Source organism: Theropithecus gelada, chromosome 9 (assembly GCF_003255815.1).
Source record: "Theropithecus gelada isolate Dixy chromosome 9, Tgel_1.0, whole genome shotgun sequence".
Lineage (NCBI taxonomy): Eukaryota > Metazoa > Chordata > Mammalia > Primates > Cercopithecidae > Theropithecus > Theropithecus gelada.
The window spans coordinates 23,774,972-23,787,857 of record NC_037677.1 but is presented as its reverse complement, the minus strand read 5'-3'; the positions used below and the strand labels follow the sequence as shown (position 1 = coordinate 23,787,857).

At 34.8% G+C, this 12,886-nt stretch overlaps 1 protein-coding gene across 1 annotated transcript in view; it reads left to right on the top strand.

Moving 5' to 3' along the window:
• Positions 1-12,886, top strand: part of MYO3A (myosin IIIA) — a 267,913-nt gene that overhangs the window by 83,060 nt on the left and 171,967 nt on the right. The window contains exons 8-10 of the mRNA XM_025396931.1: positions 4,178-4,323; positions 6,672-6,737; positions 8,998-9,153. Coding sequence (XP_025252716.1) covers positions 4,178-4,323; positions 6,672-6,737; positions 8,998-9,153 — 368 coding nt within the window. The remainder of the gene's footprint in view (positions 1-4,177; positions 4,324-6,671; positions 6,738-8,997; positions 9,154-12,886) is intronic.

Genomic DNA, 12,886 nt, shown 5'->3' with positions numbered 1-12,886 from the left:
AGGGAGACAAACGTAATAGCTGATCCTGTCTGACTTTCCTTTTTATGTGTACTCTATCTCCGTAAGCATTTTGGAATATAACAGAAGAAACTCTCAGTTGTGTTATTTTCACCTGAGATTTTTACATGTGTGAGGAGGTACCTGGGAGGTGGTCAGTAAATGGGCTGTGAATGAACACATGAATCAGTGAAAGAGGGAATGAGTAAATCAGATGATGTAAAGAGAAACTACTTCCAGGTTTGTTTTTTCATTAAATTTAGGTGTTTACCGTGTCTCTGTACTAATGATATTTACATTATATTTTAAAATTATAATAGAAATATAATATTATGAGAACCCCTATCCTTTGTGGGAGCAGATTCAGGTCCATTAACCTATATGGCAGGTTCCTGTGTTGAGACACTCTGCCTAGGGGCTATGCTTAGCTTTAGTAAATTCTTTACATCATTACCTTTGGGACGTTGCAGATAAACTGCTAAAATAGTTGAGGTAAAAGGTTTTCAAGAGTCATCTTCTCCCCCCATCACTATTAATGATTTTAATCTTTTTATGTTTATCACTTATAATGGACCCTTATTTTTGAAGACTGTCTCTACAACTGTTGGGGAAAGTGCTGCTATTTATCTCCAGTTTTCTAGGGAGTGAAGGGAGAAGTAATTAATATACTATATTAATATTTTCAAATCTTATAAATAAATTTGAAGATTAAATGCTGGTATGCTGTTTTTATTTGAATACTTGTTTAATTATTACTTGCAAAACAAGTTAAAATGTAAACTTAGTACAAAATATGGACAGAGGATGAAGTATTTTAAGAAACTTAAAAAAATCCACAATGGATTAAAAAAATTTTTTTAACAGGGAGCATATCTTAGAATAAAAATAGAAAGTATAGTCATATAAGCAAAACCAAAAATTGAATAAGAGAATCTCAAGAGAGTTTCTTTAGAGTTTGTTTTGATATATTACTAGTGTTTTTTAAACTTACAAAAAAATTACAAAAATGAGAAGTTAATAAAAACCTAGTTACAATACCAAATATTGCATTTTGTTTGCATATATTATTAATAGAATAAATAATATTACATATAATATTATTGTATAATATCCTAGCTTTATGGGTTTTGTATGTTTATTATAACAAGCCATTATTCAATATTTAAATTTCCATTTAGTAAAAACACTTATTAATATGCAATTATTAGACAGTCATTTTTCTGATGTCAGTTTTATTATTAGTAAACCTATAGTAGCACAGTAGGGCTTGAAAGTTCTTTCTGGCTTAGCAAACTAATGGACATAATAGATATGAAAAAAGGTTCACTACATTTTTTTTCAAGCTGTCATGGAAATACGTGTTTGAGATTTTGTTCTTATTATATTCATCTCTCTGTAATAAGTATTTTCTAACCTTGAAGAATATATTTTAAATAATCAGCTTTCTAGTTAATCAAGATATTCCATATCTACCACTCTATGGTATTAATAGCAAATGTCTAAGAATTAGAAAGCAATAAGGTAAACAAATATATGTATATATTCACCATAATGGCATAGAAGTATTTCAGTGTTTTTAGACCCCAGGAGGCAAGGTTGTTCAAATCAATTATCACTTGAAAAGTGAAATTCTTGATTTGGCATGTTTAAATTAAATTCTATATCAAAAGTAGTATTTGCTGGTTACATAAAGACATCCTCTGCCAGGATGAAGGGAACAAGGGAATTAGCGACTGTAGTAGGTGACCATACAACTTATCATACAAACCAGGACACCTTGGAGAGTGAAAGGGGATGATATTTATTATGATTCTAGGACTACAAGCATTAAACAAGAATGTCCCAGGCAAACTGGGACATAAATTCACCTGAGCCTATGGGGAGATATCCTCTGACCACACATGTAAATTCATAAAATAATGTATTATCCTGAAAAATAATTTTCCTTAGGAAAAAAATGACGGGGCAAAAGACATTATTTTTAAGCTCTAGCAAACAAAGTTATATTAGACAACAGAATAAGAAATTCATATGAATGCATTTTTTAATGTTTAACAGCTTTAAAGAGGTATAACTATAGAATTAGGTCATTTAACATATACAACATTCTGATTTTTAATGTATATTCACAGGGTTGTGCAGTCATCATCACAATCATCAAAAACGTTTTTGCTCCCCCTCAAAGAAACCTAGTAGTCATTAGCATTCACTCCTCATCTTTGCCTAAGCCCCCTTACTCTAGGCAACCATTAATCTATTTTCCGTCTCTGTGGACTGGCCTTTTCTGAATATTTTAAATAAATTGAATCATACAATTTATGGCCCTGTGTCTGGCTTCTTTTACCTCGTGTAATGTTTTCAGGGTCATCCATGTAGAAGCATGTATTAATGCATCACTCATTTTTAGAGTTGAATAATATTCCATTGTATGTATAGACCACATTATGTTTATCCATTTGTCAGTTGATGAATATTTGAGTGTTTATCACTTTTTGTTATTATGAGCAATATTGCTATGAATATTTGCCACATGAATTTTTAATGTAAAACTTAGGACTTTACTGTTTCCCTCAGTACTTCAGGCTATGATCTCTGATTTCAGCAGTTCACTCTCATGTGATATTGAAAATACTTTCATAGAAAAGGTTAAGAAGCACTGTGTATGATGATGTCCCATCATACTAACTCTAAGTTGAGAAACTATTCTCTCTCTTTCTTTATATATAGACATATACATGCACATGCATAATTTATTTATATATGCATTTATTATTGTCCTTCAGGTACTTAGAAATGAATTGGTTAATGGTCTTCTTATTTTCCCATAAACTTGCCACCCACGCCAGAACCAGAATATTACCCATAGCATGCTCTGGCCTCTATCTCTTCATCTATTCCAACTCCTCACCTCCTCTCAAGACTGTCCTTTGCCCCATATGTTGTGTTTATCATTGCCTTCTTTTTATTTTTTTAATCACACTGATATGCTTATAACTAAACTGTTTCCTGTCATTGCCATTAGTGTCAGGTATTAATAAGGATTTATTTATGAAGGAGTCACCTTTCCTGGATGACATGTGTGTAAATGTTACCAACTGAATTCTAGTGTGCCCACAGATGGATTTTTTAAATGTGTTAAGCCTGATGTTAAGTGAAGTCAGAAGGCGAGATATCGTTTCCAAAAGGGCCTTAGATTTTTCACTTTGTATATCATTTTACAGTACTGTATTTAAATGACACAATTCTAATCTGTCATCATTCCAAAATTATTTTTTATTTTTCTTGTGGGTTGGCATGCACAAAACATAAAATTTTAAAAATGCAAGAAGATGATTCTTAGAATGTAAAGTTGAATTTCTTTTTTGTGTTTATTGATGTTAATAATTACCATTCACAATCAATCTGCATTTGTACTTAAACATTTACAACTAAATTGGGAAGTAATCAATGCAATAATTTCTCTATATAATACAATCTTATAATATTACAAAAACAAATTCCTCTTTTTTCCTTGTCTCTCAATTACATCTTTTGATTACTGACATGTTTTTAAACCTGGTTGCAGTTTTACAATTTAGGGTGGCCTCAGATAGGCTGTTGGTAAAACTACATCAAGGTTTATTTTTATTCGGTTTTCTTTTATTAGTGGCTTAAAGCTTTTGCATTCCTCCAAACTTGTCTTATTCCTCCCTTAGGTAGCCTTGCCTTCTAGTTGCCAGTAGAGATCAAGGCCATCTAACTAGACAGCCCTCAAGCATGTTTACCTTTATTTCCTCCACTTTTAATTCTTCAAAAACATAGCCCTCATCTTTTCATTCCCTCAATAGATATTTATTGAGTGACTACCGCTGCCCAAACTTTAGTTGTGCATTTGATCCCATCCCTTTCCATTTGGGACATGATTTCTTTCCTCTTTTTGTTCTATATTTTCAAAAATATTTTTCATAGACTTCTTCCCTTATATTTGTAAACCTCCTAAGGTATTATCTGTTCCCAGAACAAAAATACTATTACTAATAATAATTTAATCTTTTATTCTCCTCCTAAGTTACTGCCTTCGTCTTTTCTTGTAGCTGTCAAACTTCACCAGTTTAAATACTTAATGCTTTGTTCTAAGTATTTTATTACATGCTTGTTAAGGTCACAAAGTTCACCTTTTGGTGGTGTGGTTTTCTACTAGGTGATTGCGTGTGAACAGCAATTGGATACCACTTATGATGCCAGATGTGACACTTGGTCCCTGGGTATAACGGCCATTGAGTTGGGTGATGGAGATCCTCCACTAGCTGACCTGCATCCCATGAGAGCACTCTTCAAAATACCAAGGTCAGATGACTAACATTGGGTCCAGTATCTGCAGCCTGTTTTTCTTCCTCCAGCCACTGAGTGTTCATCATGCTCTTCATGGAGATGTTCAGATACATTCCAACAAGTTGGGAGCAGAAGAGCCTGGAATATTATTCTGCTTCTTCTGAGACATTGTATTTGTTCAGTAGTTGCATTTCCCTGGTCTAAGTAAAAGAGCTTTCTCTTGATACGGTGTGTCTTTCTCTCTTTTGCTAGGATTTGATCTCAGAAAATAGCGGTTCCTCTCACTCTTTTTCAATTCCTCAATGAGTCAGTGAGGCATCAGAGTCCATAGCCTGTGCAAGTGTTTTGCTTTGCTTTACCTACCAATCTAGTAATATTTTACTACTTGCTAAGATTTCCCTTCGTTCAGAACTTTAAAATAATATTATTAAGAAAATTATATATAAAATTTATCCAGAAAATAATGATTTTAAACATGTTAATATTTTGAATAGGTTAATATAAAACAATAAATTTAGAAGAATAACTTCTTTTGGTGCCATGAAAGCACTTGACTATTTATGTACCCCCCACCCCTTCATGTGTGTTTCAACAGATTTTCCCCTACTATCCTATTAACTAATTTCTTTAAATACTATTTTCTATGAGTGGTGGTTAGTCCCTAGATGTTTCAGATAACTAATGTGAAAAGATTGCCTATAATTATTAAAGGTGTTATTTTTAAATATATTTTTAAGGATTTTGCCTTAATTATAATGCAGTGCACACTCAGAGCCTGTGATGACAGGGATCCGAAACATTAGAATATTTGGCATCTAACTAAATTATTATAAGACCAAAACGTTTGAATTCATTTTTGCCTTTGAATTTCTTGTCCTATCTATATGTTCCAAATTATAATACCTTGGCTATATATCATCCTTTACATACTGCTTATTTTGTAAGTGGACAAACAACATTACAGAAAATAATGAAAAACCTTCTGTATACTAAATCTAAGACATTTCATTAATTTTGAAGAAAGCAGGAAAAAAATCTGTAGTTTCTAACTCCTATTGTCATTCAGTATGTAAGGTGAAGTTGTGTACTGCCTTAGCTGCTTTAATTGTGGATTAAACCATCATATTTAGTCTGATGTTATTACTCTTGGTGATAATGCCACATGAAGGAAGGATGACACTGTTGATAGATATTGTACTTAGGTAACAGGCAATGTGCAAAGTAATTCTAGGAACTGCATCATCTTGGTTATTTCTTAATTATGTCTACCACCAGTGGACTTCCAAGAATACTGACTATGGTAATATGGAGAAAAAGAGGATCTGAAAAGCTACCCAGTTCTGAGTGTTCCGAAATAATCCACACTTTGTTATTCAAAGCAAGCCAATAAATCTCATAAAAGGACATTTTTAGGAGGACAAGAAACAAAACAACATTTCTGCAGAAAAGAATTACTTCTTTTAATGTGCAAATCAGCAATCTTCAAATTGTCCTCAGGATTGTGAAATGAGCTTAGTCGTGATCTGGAGTAGATGAGTAGCTGCACTTTTCTTTAATGAGCCTGTACAAACTGTACATTAATTTCATTATAAGCTATTTAAGGAGTAATGCAGAACTGAAGACAAAGTATTTCCATTTCGCTAATGAAAACAAAGAGCTGTTAGAATTAACATAAAGCAGCACTTCAGCAAATTCGACTATCATGGTTGATCAATGTTGCTTGATTGCAAAGTTAGATCAGCCTCATTTTCAAGTGATGTTCCTTTGTATTCAACGAATGTGCCAAAAAATATATTTGTTCAGTTTAAACTGAAAGGAATTAATAAAATTGTTAAAGCTGTATTTACAGCTTTATCACTAATAATATTTTTCAGTTCCTTAACACTTTGTAACATGTTTCCTGCTGTGTGTCCAGTAACAACAGAACAACTCATAAGGGCATTCTGCTGTGCCACTCCCTGGCACGCTTTCCTTCATATTCCAAACAGGCCACTTCTGTGTTCCCTGGATGTTCCTCAGAGACTTCATTGGGACTCATAGGAAAAAGAAACCTTTTCCCCTGCATCTATTGTTTCTGTTCTGTTAAGTATTGATGTTTCCCCCTAGAGCTAGGTAAAAGCAAGAAGACTCTTTAAAAGAAAAAAATTAGTAGTTGGAAAAATCAGGTCATATGTTAAGTGCTTTCAGAGAAACAAAGATTGTGTCATTTTTGTATAAAGAAAGGTAATGATTTATCTGTCTTAGAATTGGAAAAAGATGGAATCCTTGATTACAACTGGCAGAACCTGTGATTGCATTAGTCTATCTCATTTTGCACTGACTGACCAATACGCAGAATCCAACACTGATCCTTATTTTTCTAGGAATCCACCCCCAAAACTAAGGCAGCCTGAGCTATGGTCAGCAGAATTCAATGACTTCATAAGCAAGTGAGTAAAAAGAGTGTTTTAAAAAACCAAAGAAATTCCCTCCTGCTATAACTAAATCTCCTCCTATTTCTTCTTATCTGTTAAATGGCCCCAGAGATTTCTATTATTTTCTTCAAATGAAGCACCTATAGTGTCTTTTAAATGTTGGGCGAATTTATCATTGCTCAGATAATGGCCTTAGCGTCATGTTTATTCACTTATCAATAGCTATGCTTCTGTGGACCCTTTATAATCAATGGACATGTTCTTCTGTTCACCTGTGTTTTGCCTATGAGTGTCATTTCATATGAGATGGGTCTCAACATACTATTAGGTTTCGCTTCTTTATCCAACTTTATCGTCTGTGCCTTTTAATTGGGGCATTTAGCCTGTTTACATTCAATGTTAGTATTGGCATGTGTGGATTTGATCCTGTCATCATGTTGTTAGCTGGTTGTTATGCAGACTTGTTTGTGTGGCTGCTTATGGTGCCACTGGTCTATGTACCTAACTGTGTTTTTGTAGTGGCCAGTCATGGCCTTTGCTTTCCATATTTAGCACTCCCTTCAGGACCTGTTCTAAGGCAGGCCTGGTTGTAATGAATTCCCTTCACATTTGCTTGTCTGAAAAGGATCATATTTCTCCTTTGCTTATGGAACTATAGATGCTTCCACACAAATCCTCAATGGAACTTAGTGTCTAATGTATTTCTTGCAGTTTCCCCTCTGAGAAACATTTCCTGGTTTCTGCCAAGCAGTTAGTATTCTGTCCTGGTTGCTATTGGTTTGGTTTCTCTTCCTCTATTAACATTGCCAATTGTATTTAGCTTACCTGTTTTGACATCTTTCTCTTTAACTAGACAGTAAGCAACTCTAGGGCACTGAACGTGCCTTACTAGTCACTGTAACTCCAGAGTCTAGCAGAGTGCCTAGTACACATTAACGATTTGATAAAGTTTTACATGAATAAAATAATTTCATATGTGACTCTTCTGAATACATACATACAATTACTACAGATGTCAGAAATTAATGCATTCTGTTAAACTAGAGGAAAACTAAGAGCACTTGTTCTTGTTTTTTAGACATTGGCATTCTTATTCCTTAGCATATTTTAGCATTCCTGGGAAATATATTTTTGGTTAAGCTCAATGAAATAAATTGCCTAATTACTATAATACCGATTAGAAATGGCACTGCTCAAGCCAAGGCATGAGTTTCATCTTTTTATGCTTTTTTCTTGTTTTTTAATATCCCCAAATGACAGCCCAATTTTCTCATAATTGTAGACTCTGTGAATTGCAGGGTTAAAGGGGTCTTGGAAAGTTGTACAGCCCAAGTTTATATCCAGAGGTTAAATCCTTCTCAAACATGTGCACTCAGTGGCTGCCCAATCAATACTTAAATATCTCCAGTCAAAATAATATTTCCCAGTTCAGCTCATTCTACTTTGATAAGCCTCACTCTTGAAAAGTTCTTCCTTAGACTGACCTGAAAGCTGTTTCTCTCTTGATTCCACCAACCAATTCTGGGTCTTTTACCCCTTGTGACCACTGAAAACTACTTGAGTCCTTCTTTTAAATATTCAAAGTCAGCTGTCACAGCTGGTTAAACGTTCTACGTTTGTTCAAATGCTCCTCCTGTGCTGTTATTTCAGGTGCTCTCACTAGCCCTGTCCTTTCTCAAGAATATGCTCTGGTTGAACCTATCAAGAGGTACAACATGCATTAGTACATCTGCTGTATGACCTCAAAAAATACCTATTGACATGGAATTTCAACATCCTTAGCTGAGTGGCCTTCTCAATTGGGTTACCAGTTTTATCACATAGAAAGAAACAGATCAATTGAGAAGCCTTTAAAAGCATTTATGAAGGGAAACTGCATTGTTTGTTATATTTTTTAGATAAGCATTAAACTATAATGACTTCACTGTCGTTTATCTGCAGCTACTGACTTGTAAAGGAGACTTTGCAGTGGAGACATTTTAATTATCACTATGCAATAATCCTTGCTGGCAGAGGACAGAAGTGGTATTTAGTTGAAAGTTGGTATCGCTGCAGCTTAATCACTCACAGATGTGTGCACTTTCACAAACATTTCATCACATTGCAGTTTGCTATTTTTGAGAGATTAAAAATTGCAATTAATATATTTTAAGCTTGGGCTGAGCATTTGTGAGGAGCATCACTCTTGTGTGTTAGATTAATTTTTAGGAATATGAATAATAGTTTCAAAACTCTAACTTATCTAACAATTGCATGTTCTTTTTTGCCAGTGCAGGTGCTTGACTAAAGATTATGAAAAGCGTCCAACAGTGTCAGATCTTTTACAACATAAATTCATTACTCAAATTGAAGGCAAAGATGTGATGTTACAAAAACAATTAATGGAATTCATTGGCATCCATCAATGCATGGGAGGCACAGAAAAGGCCAGGTAATCAAATAATATCTTGATTCCAAAATCCAGAGATTATTGGAAGATTTTGAATAGTTCAATAATACATTAGTTTTTAAGCTGAATAAAATTTGGAGGTAATGGGGACTTACATGAAAAGTGAATGTCACCTGTTGAATTGCATCTCAATATTAGTAAAATTACCGGCAACACTTTTATTTTTTTTGAAACGGAGTCGCACTCTGTCGCTGAGGCTGGAGTACAGAGGCACGATCTCGGCTCACCGCAACCTCCACCTTCTGGGTTCAAGCGATTCTCCTGCCTCAGCCTCCCAAGTAGCTGGGACTACAGGCCCCTGCCACCACACCTGGCTAATTTTTTGTATTTTTAGTAGAAACGGGGTTTCACTGTGTTAGCCAGTATGGTCTCGATCTCCTGACCTTGTGATTCGCCCGCCTTGGCCTCCCAAAGTGCTGGCATTACAGGCGTGACAGGCAGCACTTTTTAAACAGGTTTTAAGAACAAAGAATGTAAACTTCAAAAGATCATTTTTGTGTTGGTATATGTTTTCTTGTATTTTCTGCTTTTCTAAAAAGTAAGATATCTTAGATTTGGGATTAAAAAAACATAAAACTTGAAAGACCTTTTGGCACTATTATTTGTTCATTTTCCCTGGTTAAATTATATTTAAGATCATTTTAAATATCTTTGTACATCCTATTGGGATTTTAAACAGTATATAAGTTTATTTCAGGAAATTTAAAAGTCACAGAAAAATATACAATGGAAAATTAATCAAGTATAACATTTTAATCTGTAACCTTTTAATATCTTCTTTTTGGGTATACTTTTTTTTTTTTTTTTGAGACAGGGTCTCACTTTGTCACCCAGGCTGGAGTGCAGTGGCACCATCTCTGATCACTGTAGCCTCAACCTCCAGGGTTCAAGTGATCCTTTCTTCAGACCCCCCAAGTAGCTGGGACTATAGGTATGCACCACCATGCCTGGCTAATTTTTGTATTTTTAGTATAGACGGGGTTCTGCCATGTTGCCCAGGCTGGTCTTGAATTCCTGAGCTCAAGTGATCCACCTGTCTCAGCTTCCCAAAAGGCTAAAATTACAGGCATGAGCCACTGTGCCCAGCCAGACATTTTTAAACATTTTTAAAACAAAATTGTAATAGTATTATATGTGTCCCAGAGACTGTCTACTTTCACTGAATAGTGAATATCCACATAATTAAACATTCTTCTAACACAAAATTTTAATGGCTAGATAACATTCCCTTGCCTGACAATTTAATGATTAATTTAAATAATTCCATACTTTTTGGCCGTTACTGTTTTTACTCTATCAAGTAACTGTGTAATGAACAGAGTTGTACATTAATCTCTTACTGTTTTCTTAAGATAAATTCCTATAGATGGTACTATTAAATCAAAAAATTATTAAAGTTAAATTTATAATTTCACTTTATTCTTGAGAATCATATTTGTTTCATCCCAGGAGCATATCACTATTTAAGGAGTTGGAAGAAGAGAACAGGACATTACTTATTTGAATTCCTGTTGTGAATGTACACATTTAGTTCCCATTTGTTTAATGCCTGCTATGTGCCAGATTTTATGTTAGGACTTTATTATGTTATCTCATGTGATTTTACAACAAATCTGAGGAAAATATTTTATGATAACCCATTTTCACAGCTGAAAAAAATTGAAGTTGGCAGAGGTTAATTAACTTGCACAAGGCTGCACAGGAAATAAATGACTTAGCAAGGATTCAGATTCTGATCTTAAAGCCCAAGCTTTAATTCACAGGAGTAAATGAACTAATGATTGTAGATGATCTTGGGAGATAATAATCCATGCCTGTTTGAGTTTACAGCTTTGCTGCAGAGACAGACCTGATATACCTTTAATGAGGAAGAATTAGGTGACAAAAAGAAAGAAGCAGATGTGTAGTTTGTAATGAGGAGATAATCATGCCCATCTTTTTATCTTTGTGTAAATGTAGTTTCATAATCTGCTGCAACCTCATTCTTCCCAAAATAGACAACAAATAATCAAAATAAACAGAAATTGAGGTGTATTCACATTGTGTAGGAGGTTCAATGTCAAGAACTGTGAAGGATCTGAGATATTGCCCTACTTGCAAGCTAACAATTTGACCTGCCACAGTTTCATGAATGCTAGTAGAAGACACAAGATTCATGGATGAGAGACAAAGGACTTTACTACTCATTGCCAAGCTGACAGCATGAGTTTATGTTCACATTGGTTCTCCTTGCCCGCTACAGTCCTAGGGGAAATGTGGAATAGATGGATGTTGTGTCCACACTTGGCTTGCCTCATAACTGGGAAACCCTGAACCTGGGAAACTACAATCTTTTAAAGGGGCTGCTTGCATGCTTGCCCAAATTTTGCCTTGGAGGAAGCATTACTTTACCATCCTGGACACCAAATAAAACTTCCATCTGTCCTAGAGGGAGACAGTATTTTTAATTTCTAAGGCTGTTTGCTATACAAACATTATTGAAAATATAGTCTGGAACAAAAGCTAATATAAGACAGGCAGAAATTTGAGAGACCCATGAGTAATTGTCTCCCAGTGTTCAAGCATCATAAGAATGGCTGCACTACACAGCATTTAGATTGTCATTAGATTGTCATGCTTGTGCTGTAAGTTTCAGTGATTATTGGGCACAGTGTTATGCCCAACACTTTCTGATTCTGAGACACAAGATGTAGTCTTGTTTATCCTGTTAAAAATTGAGAATATGCTTTCAGTATGAGAATTCATGATATACTCAGTTATGGAAATTTTTCAGTTGTTATTTTAAGTATTGATCCTCTCTCATTCTTTTCACTTTTTATTCCTGAGACATAAATGTTGGAACTTCCTGTTTTACCTCATCTGTCTTGCAATTTCTCTGTCATGTTTGTCACTCATTTATCAATCTCTGCTACAGTCTGAATGAATTCTTCAAAATTGTTTTCCAGTTCACTAATTTTCTCATAGAACTGGGCCTAGTCTAGATATCTTGTATACCAATATTTTTTTCATGCTGATATCTATTATACATCAACATCTATATTTTTCATTTCTATAATTTCTTACTTGGTGAGTGGTTTTTTTGTTAACCACTCTTTTCATATCTGACTTTTCATATCTGGCTATTCATTTTTTCTTTTGGGGGAAAGTAATTCCATTTTTCTTCTCTTTGATCTTAAACATACTTTTTAACAGTAACTCTCAGATTTGCATTTCAACACAGGTGAATTGTCCTGATTATTGAGTTCTTTTGTTTATTTAATATTTGGTTTCCTTAGTCTAGGGTTCAGAACTTTCGTTTGCTTTCTCGTCTTGAGTGGGAGGTTTTCTATTTTGATTTTTCTTTCCTTCTGCATTCTGTCTATCTGGAGGGTTTTGCCTTTGCCATTACTGGTTTCAAGATTCCCCAGGGCCCATCGTGATTTGAAGGAAACTGCAGATCTAGTTACGGAGCCAGTGAGAAGTAGATCTTCTGTCTCTCCATCCTGCCATCTCAAGCACCTGGCTCCGTATAAAAGGAAGAAGCGGCAGAGATTTTTCAGTCTTTTTCCCAGGCAAAGAACACCACCCTCAGCCCCATTCTTCCTCCCACCACATCTCGGTCAAGACCTTCATTGTGAATGTGTGTTTTAGTTCCTTTACTCTTCAGGCCTCTTTTTCCCGTTTTTGGTGCCTGACTTCGAATCAGCCTATAGTTTCTGCCCTCTTACCTGGTGTT